We start from the raw sequence: 16,440 nt of genomic DNA on the forward strand, positions 1-16,440 counted from the left end.
AAAACTGTTCTACAAAGACATTTTGCAAAACTATTTTTCAAACCTTCACATCAACAAGAATCTACCATTGTAAAATGTGCCAGGTAACACAAGTAAAAAAACAGTAATTGTCTGCAAGTAAATGTTAAATCACACGTTTAAGAATAAAACTTTTTTTTTTTTTTTTTTTATGAATGCCCTACTCTGCCTTATGGAAAACGAAAATACAATTTATAACGCCATTCACCAAAAGATGATTTTTCTTTTTTTACAACCTTTTTCAGTCATTTTTACCAGGGATACCAATAATTGTGGAGGGGACTATATTTTCACATGATCCTCAAACTAAATATAACTAAAAATATATTTTTATTTTAAACTTAAAGAATAACTCTAGTTCAGTTAACAAAGTCAACATGTAAATCTGTATTTTGTACCAGACTTACCATAATCTTAAAAATAAAAAATGAGCTATCAATTCCTTTTGTTTTAATGGCCCTAGATGGCTATGCTAAAAATACATATGGTTTAGCAAGTCACTACTTTTTAGTTAACCTTAAGACTAGTCAGGGTTGAGGGAAGGCCAAATGGAGCAAAGTACAGAGATATCATTTCCAAACACTTGCTCCAGAGCACTCTGAACCTCAGATTGGGCTGAACATTCACCTTCCAATAGGACCCTAAGCACAGTGCAAAGACAACACAGGAGTGACATAAAAAAAACTCTGTGAATGTTTCCGAGTGGCCAAAGCTAAAGCCTAGACTTGAACCCAATTACATGTCTCTGGAAAGACCTAAAAATAGCTGTCTATTAATACTCTCCACCCCACTTAGCAGACTTCAGAGGATCTGCAGAGAAGAATAACAGAAAATCCCCAAATCCAGGTGTATTCCACCCCACTTAGCAGACTTCAGAGGATCTGCAGAGAAGAATAACAGAAAATCCCCCAAATCCAGGTGTATGAAGCTTGTTGAATTATGCTCAAGAATCCAGGTAGTAATAACTGCCAGAAACGCTTCAATGAAGTACCCAGTAAATTATCTTCATACTTGTGTCAATATATTTCAGTTTTGTTTTTTTTTTAATAAATTTGCAAAAATTTCTAATATCTTGTTTACCTCTTTTCCATTCTGGGGTCCTGAATGTTGCTCAATGAGGGGAAACATGAATTTTAACTATTTTATCATAAAGCTACAACATAACAAAATCTGTAAAGAAGTGAAGGGGTCTGAATGATTTCTGAAGCCACTGTAAATGGCTCAGATTTTAATTATCTGCATCTCATTAAGAAATAATCTTATATTTATCTGCCACTAAACTTGAAATTTAAGGCTAATTTAGGTTACAGCGTGGTCAGTTAGTTAATCTCCCCCATTTTAAAGAGTACTTGGAAATGGAAAAAAAGTACAATCACATATGGAGAAAAAACCAAGAAGCTCTAAAGAAACCCTAAAGTGGTTCAGTAAAATGCGCAGAATCCTTTCTATACTTTGTAGAGGTCAGCTGAGCAGTTATTCATATTATACAGTTGTAGATGTTTTTATAAAATGAAGCATGATACATTATATATGTAACAAATGTTTGTTATCTATTAATTTCCTACTTAATGCTGTATTGAAAAACACAAGTTCAGAGAATGAATAGATAAATATGCTACATCTCTCTATTATATACAAAAAACTTGGGACGAGATGGGTTCAGAGAGATGAGATGTGACTTTCTCAGAAAAATACTTTCATGTCCCGTGAGACTAGACTTTGTGTCAAGAGATTTAACCACACCTGGGGCCAGAAAAAGACAAAGAGTAGATGACAAATTAGAACGCAGTAAAGAATTCAAAAAACGTTGGCACGATACACATGTAGAGATAACAGAAGTAGGAAAATTCGAAAGTCTCAAAAAATGATACTAAAGATCGCATTAGTGCAAACAAGCGGAAAATATTACTCGCAGAAATAACGGAACAGCGAACAGAGATCAAATAGTGTTTGAGGATGTCTGGGGGAGAAGAGAGACAAGGCAGTGAGATAAGTGAGGCAGTGAGCCTGCAGTACAGGCTTTTAAACATTTGAAGTGCCGCACAAGATGCAAATCACGTGGCACGGGCAGTAGCAGCAAGCCATCAGCTGATCGAGCAAAGAGGAGTTTTTAAAAAAAAAAAAAAAAAAAAAAAAATTATATATATATACTATATATATATATATATATATATATATATATATATATATATATATATATATATATATATATATATATAATATATATTTTTTTATTTTTATTTTTTTTTTCCCCCATTGTATCACCGGTTAAGGGTGGTTCCGGAGGAGCGACCACGGTCTCCATGGGGTGCGTTCAGCCCCCTTTTTCACAATGGTGCGTAGCTCAGGTGGGGGTAGGGGGTTGGGTGGTTGGCAAGTGAAGCAAGCAGGGGGCGAAGCCCTCTAGTTACACATTAATTTAAATATGATTTTATCTCACATTAACCTCTAGTTAGGACCATTACTGATTTTTACAAAGTTAATGTTTATCAGTTTTCAAAATAAACAAAAATAGTGTATCTTACATACAAAGATATTCTCAATTATCATCTCTGCATTTTGACTCTGTACCAAATTTTTAAACATAGAACCTAGGTGCTGCAAAATCTTCAATACTGACAAACCTGAGTAGGAAAATTTTGGCAACATAACATTTAAACCATTATAAAATGCTAAACACATAAGTTAAATGGATACATTAAGCTTTTGTAAAATCTCTGAAAAAAATATACTATGCTGGTACATAGGTATTTGGTTCAATGTGACTACATACAAAGCCTAAAATTTCAACATGTGTGTATGATATTTTTGGGTTGGGAGACAGAAAAACATCAGAAAAAGCAGAATGAAACAAAAAACAGCTCTTAGAACTTATGACTTGAACTACAGTACATATCTAATTATTAGATAGGATTAAAGTCAAATCAGATAACCATTTGAATGATTATGTGTTTATAGTTGACCCATACTACAAACAAATAAGTTATTCCTGAATTAAAAAATAAATAACACGCACAAACTGTACATTTGATGTTAAGAATACTCACCCAGCATTGTTAACAAGAATATCTATCAAAAAAAGAACAAAAGGCACATTTTTATTGCATATGGAGTAACATGTTGTCTAGTATGACCTATTCTCAGTTTAAAATATAATATGGCATAGCTGGCACTCTGTGTTAGGCAAAAGCATTGCACAATTTTCATTTTGGTATTATTACCAAAGTTTTGCTCTAAACATACGACCCCTAAAGAAGCATCCTCTAGTAGCTCTAGATATATAAAAGTACTTAACAAACTAAACATACCATTGTATTATCTGCTGAACCTAAATTTATAGTTTATACAGTGCATCCGGAAAGAATTCACAGCACATCACTTTTTCCACATTTTGTTATGTTACAGCCTTATTCCAAAATGGATTAAATTCATTTTTTCCTCAGAATTCTAAACAACAAAACACCATAATGACAATGTGAAAAAAGTTTACTTGAGGTTTTTGCAAATTTATTAAAAATAAAAAAAACTGAGAAAGCACATGTACATAAGTATTTCACAGCCTTTGCCATGAAGCTAAAAACTGAGCTCAGGTGCATCCTGTTTCCCCTGATCATCCTTGAGATGTTTCTGTAGCTTAATTGGAGTCCACCTGTAGTAAATACAGTTGATTGGACATGATTTGGAAAGGCACACACCTGTCTATATAAGGTCCCACAGTTGACAGTTCATGTCAGAGCACAAACCAAGCATGAAGTCAAAGGAATTGTCTGTAGACCTCCGAGACAGGATTGTCTTGAGGCACAAATCTGGGGAAGGTTACAGAAAAATTTCTGCTGCTTTGAAGGTCCCAATGAGCACAGTGGCCTCCATCATCCGTAAGTGGAAGAAATTCAAAACCACCAGGGACTCTTCCTAGAGCTGGCCGGCCATCTAACTGAGCGATCGGGGGAGAAGGGCCTTAGTCAGGGAGGTGACAAGAACCCGATGGTCACTCTGTCAGAGCTCCAGAGGTCCTCTGTGGAGAGAGGAGAACCTTCCAGAAGGACAACCATCTCTGCAGCAATCCACCAATCAGGCCTGTATGGTAGAGTGGCCAGATGGAAGCCAGTCCTTAGTAAAAGGCACATGGCAGCCCGCCTGGACTTTGCCAAAAGGCACCTGATGGACTCTTAGACCATGAGAAACAAAATTCTCTGGTCTGATGAGACAAAGATTGAACTCTTTGGTGTGAATGCCAGGCGAAATGTTTGGAGGACACCAGGCCAATACCATCCCTAGAGTGAAGCATGGTGGTGGCAGCATCATGCTGTGGGGATGTTTTTCAGTGGCTGGGACTGGGAGACTAGTCAGGATAAAGGGAAAGATGACTGCAGCAATGTACAGAGACATCCTGGATGAAAACCTGCTCCAGAGCGCTCTTGACCTCAGACTGGAGCAACGGTTCATCTTTCAGCAGGACAACGATCCTAAGCACACTACCAAGATATCAAAGGAGTGGCTTCAGGACAACTCTGTGAATGTCCTTGAGTGGCCCAGCCAGAGCCCAGACTTGAATCTGATTGAACATCTCTGGAGAGATCTTAAAATGGCTGTGCACCGACGCTTCCCATCCAACCTGATGGAGCTTGAGAGGTGCTGCAAAGAGGAATGGGCGAAACTGGCCAAGGATAGGTGTGCCAAGCTTGTGGCATCATATTCAAAAAGACTTGAGGCTGTAATTGCTGCCAAAGGTGCATTGACAAAGTATTGAGCAAAGGCTGTGAATACTTATGTATATGGGATTTCTCAGTTTTTTTTATTTTTAATAAATTTGCAAAAACCTCAAGTAAACTTTTTTCACGTTGTCATTATTGGGTGTTGTGTGTAGAATTCTGAGGAAAAAAATGAATTTAATCCATTTTGGAATAAGGCTGTAACATAACAAAATGTGGCAAAACTGATGCGCTGTGAATTCTTTCCGGATGCACTGTATATTGAAATATTCTATTTTTCTCACATAATTTAAAAAGATTGTCACATCTGAAATTCTAAGAAAATGCCTAGAGAAATTCAGCTATAATAATACTCTGTTTTCATTAAAAAATACCTATTCTTCCAATGCATCCAAAGCTGTCTGAATCAGTCGTTCCCCATCTTCCACTGAGTCTGCATTTTGCAAAAAAAACAAAAAAAAAACTTAATAACAGAGAGTGCACTATTGAAAAGGAAAGGTAGATAGGCAGCTATAATGATAAATACATCTAGAAATTTTACTAAGCATTAATTTCTAAAAGACAAAGTAAACAAATGTTCATTCTATTATAGAATCAATAAAAGAAAATAAAGGACAATTCAGAACACTTTGAAGTGATACTATTAATGAGAATAAGATCAAAATATTAATTTTACAAATAACAAGAATGAAAATCATCACAGCTCATCATAACCAGAGGTGGGTAGTAACGAGTTACATTTACTCCATTACATTTACTTGAGTAACTTTTTAAAAAAAAATTTACTTCTAAGAGTAGTTTTACTGCACCATACTTTTTACTTTAGTACATTTGTGAAGAAGAAACTCTACTCTTACTCCGCTACATTGGGCAACACTCGAATCGTTACTTTTTTTCCATTAGATATGCTATATTTTTGCCAGAGTGAAGCCGCCTGTGGATCTTGTGCATGACTGTTTCACCAATCAGATGTATCAATAATAATCACAAGACTCCATTTCACCAATCAGACGTAGCAACAATAATCACAAGACTCCGTTTCACAAATCAGACGTAGCCATGCAGTCACATGACCACAAACAAACTGTGGCGGCATAGCGGCACAAACTCCTCACAGACAGCGGACAGGGAAAGAAAGAATACAAGTGGAATGTTGGTTTGTGAGCATAATTCGTTCCGGAAACGTGCTCGCAATTCAAAACACTCATATATCAAAGTGAATTCCCCATAAGAAATAATGTAAACTCAGATGATTCATTCCACAACCCAAAACTATTCATACAAAAATGATTAATACGAAATATAAAGTAAAAATTCATAAAACAAATTAACCTGCACTTTTCCTTTGAAGAGAATCATGGCTGGTGTGAGTGAGTTTCAAAACTCTTGGTGGGATTTCATCCAACGGGACGACACGCCACGTTCAGGAAGAGCATCCTGAAGCAACCGCAGGCACCCAGCACTGTAGCAGTTCGCCGTAAAAGCGAATCCGAAAAGATCGCAGTCATGCTATAAGCACCTACCGTTGATGGGTGATACAAGGAAACAAGGAACATTATAAATGCGCAGGGCACAGTATTACTTGGCCACTAACCTGGGCATGACCCTGCCTGACTGCTCTGTCTGTGTATAGAAGAGTGGCAGATCCCGCTACAATAAATAATCGCGCTGTTCCTGTTTCAAGCTGAATAAAGATGGTGTCGCTAAAGTACTGAGACTCAGCTTCATGTTTTGGGGTCCAAAACGGGGACTCACACGTCACAGCACACACACATGGTCACAATGCTGTAGTAAACAGCATACGCTCATACAGATGTTGACTATATGAGTGAGGCATGCGACTGACGATTGCCCACAATCCTGAAGTGAGAGAGAGAAGAACCATCAGCTCAGTTGTGATCACGTGACACTCGGCAGACAAAGCGTATATGGACTACTCGTATTGAAAGACCTCGCTTGTTTATCAAATCAAAATTTATTAAAAATTTTAGCTCATCTTGCAAAACACTCGCAAACCAAGTTACTCGCAATCCAAAGTTCCACTGTACATGAAAAATGAGAGCCAACTCCTGCTGAAGCTTAACCATCACTTCACTGAGTGAAGAATAAACACGTTTTAACCAAACATGCACAGCCACAGATAGTCAAGGTAAAGGGAAACTTCATGTACGTGCACAAGTTGCCTTGTTCTGATGTTATTTTCTATCAGCTGTGCTATTTGGAGGGCAAGTGAATATGCAGTATTATACTGACAGTGTACAAGTTATCTCGTCACTGTAAGTAGTTTGCACTGTTCAAACATACATGTTACCTACTGTAGGTATTGGCTTCAAAAGCTTTGTTGTGAAAAATTGAGATTTGGAACTTTGTGTTATTTGTGCATCTTTATTTTGTAAAGATGTTATTTATTTTTACTCATTTTTTTATTTTATTATTTGGAAATAGCAGAATTTGCACATTATTTTATAAGTTTTGTCTGTCTTATTACAACATTTCTAAAAATAAATCATTTACTATGATCAAACAGTTACTCAGTACTTGAGTAGTCTTTTCACCAAATACTTTTGTACTCTTACTTGAGTAATTTATTGGATGACTACTTTTTACTTCTACTTGAGTAATATTATTTTGAAGTAACGCTACTCTTACTTGAGTACAATTTTTGGCTACTCTACCCACCTCTGATCATAACATATCACTGGGTTGAAATTATCTATGTTAAGAAGAAATTAATGATGTAGAAATTGCATCTTTGTAAAAATTTACTGAAACTATTATTTTAAAAGACAGCAGGTACAATATAGACTAAGAATGCAACAGCTAAGTACATTATATACACAGGCTGTCACAATACCATAGTTAGCCACAGCTTTTCCTCCTTTAGCTCTGATTTCATCAACAACTTTGTCAGCAGCTGAAGTACTTCTGCCTTCTCCTTTCATGCTACCTCCAAGGTCATTCACTGTAAATATGCAAAAAAAAAAGCAAAAAAACATATGATTTCTAAAGGCATACAAATTCACATAAGTTTATAATTTCATGATGATATGCTGTCCTCCAGTGGGCATTTCTTGTTAATGTCATACACCACACATTGTTATAGCTCTTAAAAAGGACACCTGGAAATGTGAACAGTCACGGCACATAAAAGGACGGATGACTGGCTTATACTAATTAAAGCTGTAATACCTTACAAATACTGGTGAAAATTAAAAATTCACAACAAGCAGAGTTCTTCAAAGGACTAGATGATAGTTATACTAACTCTTGTCAGTTTTATTTCTACAATACCTACTACCAAAGAATTTTATAAACAATAGCTCAGTGGTGAGACTGCCTTATCCTCTAATTTAATTGCCAACATCAGCTATATATTTGCTGAGATAAATAAGCCTTCGAATAGTTGGCCTAAGTTAAATATTTCCTTCTAATCACATTTAGTTATTATTAAAATAACTATAATTCCTCATTTCAGATTTATCACTTCAATATTCTCCATTTCCCCACTTTTATGATACTGTTCTGAAATCAGATCACTTATTTCTAATTTAGCTGCAAATATGGGAAGCCAAAACCTAAAATAGGCCATGCTAACTTGGGTCAAAAAAAAATGGAGGGGTTTACTTGGCTTTAAGATCTCACTTTTTCCATGTCTTTGTTAGACTTTGAGAGATCCTTGGTAGCTCCACACATTTTGACAGAGCATCCTTTTTAACAAAATTAAATAATAAAAAAATTGATAATAAAATTAAATAAAACTGGACCAGCTTTACTTTGGTTAAGTTAAAACCTTTGTGTGCTGTTTGGAGTCTTGTGTAGAAACAATCTGGCTAGGTGCCCAGGTGGCACACTCAAATCCACGACTTTTAATATTTTAATGATGCTGAGTATTCTTACTCTAATAGTCTCAGTGACGGATCCGCTCCCTAAATGATTTTCATGATGACCATGTTCTCAGGGCACTCCAAGTTCTGTGTATATGATTTAGAGTTCTCCTCTTTTCCCTTTTAATGACAACTTTGATTTTTGCTCAAGCCATGCAGACTCATACTTTTTTTAAGATGGTTTCTGCACTGGTTTCTCTTGGGTGCAATTTCTCCTATCATCCTCTCTCTTTGTGTAAAATCTGGAACAGAGATCTCGGCCCCTCCACTGTCGGAATGTAGTTTAATCAATACAAAATTTTGTTTCACAACCATAATGATCAATTTACCTAGTTTAAGTTTGTGCACAGTTTATACTTGGTTATTTTGTTGGATTCTTTTTGCTCTGCATGCATGTCTAATTTTCTCTGGTAGTTATTGGTCTTATCCTCCTGTTTACTCTTTTTTGCTCAATTTCTTGTTATTTGTTATCTGTATTCTTAAAGTACTCTTTCCCTTTGGACATCCATTTTTATTTTAATTGATACAGCTTCACCTTTGGTGTCTTCTTTATAAAAGAAAATCATTACTTTAGTAAAAAATGCAACTACTGTATATTGTTGTTGCTATCAAGATGAACGTCACCTTAAGCTGGTTAATTCATGCAAATGGCTTACTTCATTTTATAATCTATTCACTAAAAGCTCTCTACTACAATCTATTTATCCAATTCACATTAACAAATCATCTATTAAAACTTCACATACTGTATCTGAGAGAAAGCAGCTGGAGCTGGTATGGTTTTACTACATAAGGGCCCTTGATTCATGTCCTTTGGAACTTTTTTAGGTGAGTTTGCATACCAAAAAAATATATATATAATGTGAAAAGCAACTACTGTTATTTTAGAGTTTGTCTGGCTATGTGAAACAACTTGGCTCCCAGTGAACTGATTGTGTTGAAATATGGTACACTTATTCTTCATGAAAATTTTTCAGGAAAGTTCAATTTTTGTGGTTTGAAAGTCAAACTTTTGAAATTTGTGCATTTGTTGGTCTTAAAACAGGGAAACATTCTGTGTTACTTCAATCACGGATTAGTTTACTGTTTCAAATTTACTGGATTTATTTAAAAATGCAGTCTTCTGGAGGAAATTCAGCAGTCACAGCAAGCCTAACTGGAACTTTTTTTTGCAACCCTAGCTTAATTTAGATGAAAATCATGAACTATAAGAAACGAACAAATAAGGCCAAAAATAATATGAGATTTCAATAAAAATATTCCACAATAAACATTATCCCTAAGCTGCCTCAAAAGCTTGCATATTACAAATCTATTTTTAGTTAGCCAATGAAAGGTGTCATTTTGCTTGACTTCAATTTGCATCCATAATGGCTGACATGGTACAAAACCATACTACAATAGAAAGTGAAATAACAAAGACAGATCATATGATTTAGCGATCTTCTTCTTTCAGCTGTTCCATTTAGCTATAAGATGCAATATTTTACAGTCATATGAGAAAGTTTGGGAACCCCTCTTACTTCTTTGGATTTTTGTTTATCATTGGCTGAGCTTTCAAAGTTAGCAACTTCCTTTTAATATATGACATGCCTTATGGAAACTGTAGTATTTCAGCAGTGACATTAAGTTTATTTAATTAACAGAAAATATGCAATATGCATCATAACAAAATTAGACAGGTGCATAAATTTGGGCACCACAACAGAGATGTTACATCAATACTTAGTTGAACCTCCTTTTGCAAATATAACAGCCTCTAGACACCTCCTTTAGCCTTTGATGAGTGTCTGGATTCTGGATGGAGGTATTTTTGACCATTCTTCCATACAAAATCTCTCCAGTTCGGTTAAATTTGATGGCTGCCGAGCATGGACAGCCTGCTTCAAATCATCCCATAGATTTTTGATAATATTCAAGTCAGGGGACTGTGACGGCCATTCCAGAACATTGTACATCTCCCTCTGCACGAATGCCTTTGTAGATTTTGAACTGTGTTTTTGGGTCATTGTCTTGTTGGAATATCCAACCCCTACGTAAATTCAACTTTGTGACTGATGCTTGAACATTATCCTGAAGAATTTGTTGATATTGGGTTGAATTCATCCGACCCTCGAATTTAACAAGGGCCCCAGTCCCTGAAATAGCCACACAGCATGATGGAACCTCCACCAAATTTGACAGTAGGTAGCAGGTGTTTTTCTTGGAATGTGGTGTTCTTCTTCCACCATGCAAAGCACTTTTTGTTATGACCAAGTAACTCAAGTTTTGTCTCATCAGTCCAAAGCACTTTGTTCCAAAATGAATCTGGCTTGTCTAAATGAGCATTTGCATACAACAAGCGACTCTGTTTGTGGCGTGAGTGCAGAAAGTGCTTCTTCTTGTCACCCTGCCATATAGTTGATCTTTGTGCAAATTGTGCTGAATTGTAGAACGATGTACAGATACACCATCTGTAGCAAGATGTTCTTGCAGGTTCTTGGAGATGATCTTGGGTTGTCTGTAACCATTCTCACAATCCTGCGCATATGTCGCTCCTGTATTTTTCTTGGCCTGCCAGACCTGGGTTTAACAGCAACTGTGCCTGTGGTCTTCCATTTCCTGATTACATTTCTTACAGCTGAAACTGACAGTTTAAACCTCTGAGGTAGCTTTTTGTAGCCTTCCCCTAAACCATGATACTGAACAATCTTTGTTTTCAGATCTTTGAGAGTTGCTTTGAGGACCCCATGCTGTCACTCTTCAGAGGAGAGTCAAAGGGAAGCACAACTTGCAATTGACCACCTTAAATACCTTTTCTCATGATTGGACACACCTGTTTATGAAGTTCAAGGCTTAACGAGCTAATCCAACCAATTTGGTGTTGCAAGTAATCAGTATTGGGCAGTTGCAGGCATTCAAAATCAGCAAAATTACAAGGGTACCCAAATTTTTGCACAGCTAGTTTTTCACATTTGATTTAATTTCATACAACTAAATACTGCTTCACTAAAAATCTTTGTTCGGAAAACACCCCAGTACTCAGATGTTCCTAGGAACATCTATATGGCAGGATGATGAGAAAGAAGCCCTTTCTGCACTCACACCACAAACAGAGTCGCTTGTTGTATGCACATGCTCATTTAGACAAGCCAGATTCATTTGTGAGTAGTAAGAAAAAGCGCTATATAAATGTAAAGAATTATTATTATTTATTATTATTTTGGAACAAAAGTGCTTTGGACTGATGAAACAAAAATTAAGTTATTTGGTCATAACAAAAAGCGCTTTGCATGGCAGAAGAACAATACCGCATTCCAAGAAAAACACCTGCTACCTACTGTCAAATTTGGTGGAGGTTCCATCATGCTGTAGGGCTAGTTCAGGGACTGGGGCCCTTGTTAAAGTAGAGGGTCGGATGAATTCAACCCAATATCAACAAATTCTTCAGGATAAAGTTCAAGCATCAGTCACAAAGTTAAAGTTATGCAGGAGTTGGATATTCCAACAAGGCAATGACCCAAAACACAGTTCGAAATCTACAAAGGCATTCGTGCAGAGAGAGAAGTACAATGTTCTGGAATGGCCATCACAGTCCCTGACTTGAATATTATCGAAAATCTATGGGATAATTTCAAGCAGGCTGTCTGTGCTCAGCAGCCATTCAAATTTAACTGAACTGGAGAGATTTTGTATGGAAAGAATGGTCAAAAATACCTCCATCCAGAATCCAGACACTCATCAAAGGCTATAGGAGGCGTCTAGAGGCTGTTATATTTGCAAAAGTAGGCTCAACTAAGTATTGATGTAATATCTCTGTTGGGGTGCCGAAATTTATGCACCTGTCTAATTTTGTTATGATGCATATCGCATATTTTCTGTTAATCCAATAAACTTAATGTCACTGCTTAAATACTACTGGTTTCATAAGGCATGTCACATATTAAAAGGAAGTTACTACTTTGAAAGCTCAGCCAATGATAAACAAAAATCCAAAGAATTAAGAGGGGTTCCCAAACTTTTTCATACGACTGTACTCTTAAAGTTATAAGCCAAAGCTCACCAGGATATGGAAATCTTACTTTGCTCACTTGCTGGTCTTTCTCTAGGTTATTGTCTGTATTTGTAACTAATAATTTTTTGTCCGCATTTATTTATTTTTATCCTTACAAAATATTGACAAAATTGTTTTTGAGTCATTGGTCTGAACATTTTATATAATTTTTCTTGTGTGTGTATATTATAAAAGACATTTTCACAAGCCTTTATTTTGCTAATGTTAATAATTCATGTAATCTTCAACTGCTGGACCTTTCGTCAGACTTTCTTGGAAGTGTCTAGTCTTGTTAGTTGCTTTGTAAATCAACAATTACAAAGATACTATTACAAAATAAAGATGGACAGACGGTTTTAGTCTTTTCAATATTTCCTGTTGTAGACTCTCTTGACTTTAAAGTATCTCAACATTTTTAACTAATTACATTTATAATTTATTATAATGCTGTATAAGTCACACAAATTTCAATATTAACGCTTATCCTCGTGTCTCAGTACTTTCCCTTAAAACTCACCAACAACAGAAGCTCCTCTCTCTGCAAAAACCAGGGCATATTCTCTTCCCAGTCCTGTATGGATCATAAAAAGTAATTCTGAGAATTAATAGCAATTAATAACAAGAGAATGCATCAACATCCCCAATTCTCTGATGGGCGTAAACAGCTAATAAATAATGCTTTGGTTCACTGTACTCTAACTATACAGACAACTATACTTATCTCCCATAGGACAAATCGGAAAATATTGCATGACAAAGAATGGAAATAGGAGTCAAATGAAACATTACATCTTTATTTCAGACACATACATGCTGTTCTTCTGTAATAAACAGGCCTCACTGCCAAGTACATTCTTAAGCAGGTTAGAATTAAAAGATCTAAAATGCTTCCTACATATTGACCATGTTTAAACATATTTCATGTTTATTTGGATGCTGAAAGGTTTACACATGTGAGTTACTGGGATAGCTTGGTGTACTCTAAGCATATAAATTATATGACATATTAAGTGCTACTTTAACTTTTTGTTATTTACATATAAGGATGCTTTGGGAAATGGTAACCAGTGTATTGTAGCTTGCCGTATTTTACTACTAAAGCTTAATGAATGCAGTGGGTAAGACTGTCCTATCACACAGTTTGCTCTGATATATTGTGCACTTTGTCCGGTACTCTGTATTGCACAATAAGAAAAACAAAATGGAGGGGAACTCTAACCTACAATGTTCAACAACACCTTTCAAAGATCGTGTAAAGAAAATAAGTGAATTTTACTGAACATAACTGCACATATAACCCCAATTTTTTTTTTCCACTATTGTTTTTTATTTAATTAAATTCTCACTGACAAGACTTAGGAGTGTATTAAATATTTACATTTAGTTTTAAAATAAAACACAAAAGCAACACTATTTTAACTGCAAAATACCACACAACAGGGCACAAAAACAAAGTGTACATGTATTACATATGGGTTATTTTTTAATTGAGAATCTAAACTCTTACTTGTGCTAGTGTAAATACATATTAATATAAAATTCTAGGTGTTTACAAGTGTTATCAAACCATTAATGTGCACTTACTTATGCAATTTTAACTATACTATATGCAATACTCTGCACATATTATATGGTTTAATCCCTTAGCAGAAGTTTAAACTTGAACCTAAACCATTTGAAATTGGGCTTCCTTTTTTAGCACTGAATAGATCTATAGTAGAAGTACCATACAATTAAAGAAACCACTGTTCTGAATCCTATCAAAATGCTTTGCTTTGAAGATATTGTAAATCCATTCATCCACCCATCAACTTTCTAAGCCACTTGTTCTGTGATGGATCGCGAGAAGGTATTATCTCTACCCCGAAAGACGTGTAATTAAAATTGCTTCGAGACAATGGATAGGGTTAACCAAGAAGTGCGACACTTTTCTTAACTAAAATTTGCGGTAACAGGTTATGTCGTTGATTCTGCAGGTGTACTTAGCAGTGTCAGTGCATTTCAGCAAGAAAGGGTAAAATTACTGCAGTGTAAAACTGATCCACGAAATCATTCTAGGAACATCAGAAAAGACATTAACTGTGTTTTGCTGACTTAAATGAAATTAAAATCTCCATGGAGTTAGAGTCCCATATCTTAAGTAGTAACAGATGAACATAACGAATGCTGTAATGATTTAGTGTGTTGCACTTGCCTCCACCAGCCCCTGTCACCAGGACCACTCTCCCGTCGAACCTCAAAGGAGCAGACATTCTGCACAAAGCGATCTCACTCCGCTCTACTAGTGTTATGACACTGTTAGTAAAACTGTAAGCAATGCCAATCCTATAGCGTCGCAGTCATTCTGCGCGCAGCCCTCGTGCATTCTGGGAAATGTAGTAAATATAAAAGGAGAAACTGACGAACTGGTAAAAGTAGATCCAAAATAGCTGGGCTTCTGAGGTAATGAACTCGAAATGCAGAATGTGAAATTAATTCTATCCCGCCAAGTACCATGTGTATGCCATCATTCTAACATTCACTGGGCGTGCCTGTTAAGTTTTAAGCATCCAGACACCTGCTTAAGCTAACTTGGGTGCAGTGGAGCGGAGGAGCGAGCCAAGCGCCTTTGCGTCTTTAGGAGAATCTACGGTGGCCGCGTAGTCCAAGTCTAACAAAAATCGTTCTTCTGAGATACATTTCGAAAGTTGAAAGGTATGTTTCGTTAACATGTTATGAGCTTGAATTTAAGGTTAACACATTGGGTTAACACATTAGTTTTAAACGTATGTGGAAAATAAAAAATCATTATGTAACCATGGCCCAGTGGTAGTGCTGCTGCTTTGCAGTAAGGAGACTGTGGAAGATTGTGGGTTCGCTTCCCGGTTCCTCCCTGTGTGGATAGCGCTTTGAGTACTGAGAAAAGCGCTATATAAATGTAATGAATTATTATGTAACCACGTAATAACAACTCGACTCCCGACGTATCTGCGCAAATCAAAATGCACTGAATAAAATATGTTTCTGTACCCAAAAGCTAAGGAGAGACATGAAATAAATAAGACAGGACATCTGACATGCCTAAAATTCTTAAGGTAACATTTAGAAGGTGCTAAATAATTGCAGATTAAACGATCTATAATGTTGCAAAAGTTGTTCATACGAGGGACGTTCAAAAGGTTTCCATTGGGAACGGTGAAGGCGGGAGTAGTAGTAATTGGCCGTTAAAACGTTGGGACGACGCTGGGAAATTGCATCGCAAACGAAGGTGACAATGTGGAAAAGTGATGTAATTTGTTTTAAAAACTCTTAATAAATAGAGTATAAAAAAGTGCTGAAGCTTTTTGAACGGCCCCCGCAGTACTGAAATTGCAACAATTGTCAGTCAGTCATTGTCCAACCTGCTATATCCTAAGACAGGGTCACGTGGGTCTGCTGGAGCCAATCCCAGCCAACGCAGGGTGCAAGGCAGGAACAAACCCTAGGCAGTGCGCCAGCCCACCACAGGGCACACGCGCACACACACACACCAATCACACACGAGGGACAATTTGGGATCACCAGTGCACCTAACCTGCATGTCTTTGGACTGTGAGAGGAAACCAGAGCACCCAGAGGAAACCCACGTAGACACAGGGAGAACATGGAAACTCCACACAGGGAGGACCCGGGAAGCGAACCCAGGTCTCCTAAATGCGAGGCAGCAGCGCTACCGTGCTGCCCTGCAACAGTTGTGGACACCCTTAAACTTTCCATATTTAACTTGTCATACATTTATACGTTTTCTAACTTGCTAATCTACTATAGTTCAGGG

The 16,440-nt window shown here is 36.6% G+C and overlaps 1 protein-coding gene across 1 annotated transcript in view; it reads right to left on the reverse strand.

Moving 5' to 3' along the window:
- hsd17b4 (hydroxysteroid (17-beta) dehydrogenase 4) overlaps window positions 1-14,995 on the reverse strand; it is a 228,134-nt gene extending 213,139 nt beyond the window's left edge. The window contains exons 1-5 of the mRNA XM_051929986.1: window positions 14,842-14,995; window positions 13,165-13,218; window positions 7,585-7,692; window positions 5,116-5,163; window positions 3,066-3,099 (exon numbers count right to left, since the gene is read on the reverse strand). Of these exons, the coding sequence (XP_051785946.1) occupies window positions 3,066-3,099; window positions 5,116-5,163; window positions 7,585-7,692; window positions 13,165-13,218; window positions 14,842-14,899 (302 nt within the window). The 5' untranslated portion in view covers window positions 14,900-14,995. The remainder of the gene's footprint in view (window positions 1-3,065; window positions 3,100-5,115; window positions 5,164-7,584; window positions 7,693-13,164; window positions 13,219-14,841) is intronic.
- Window positions 14,996-16,440: the final 1,445 nt, after the last annotated feature.

The sequence above is a fragment of the Erpetoichthys calabaricus genome, chromosome 7 (assembly GCF_900747795.2).
Source record: "Erpetoichthys calabaricus chromosome 7, fErpCal1.3, whole genome shotgun sequence".
In the NCBI taxonomy this organism is placed as follows: Eukaryota; Metazoa; Chordata; class Cladistia; order Polypteriformes; family Polypteridae; genus Erpetoichthys; species Erpetoichthys calabaricus.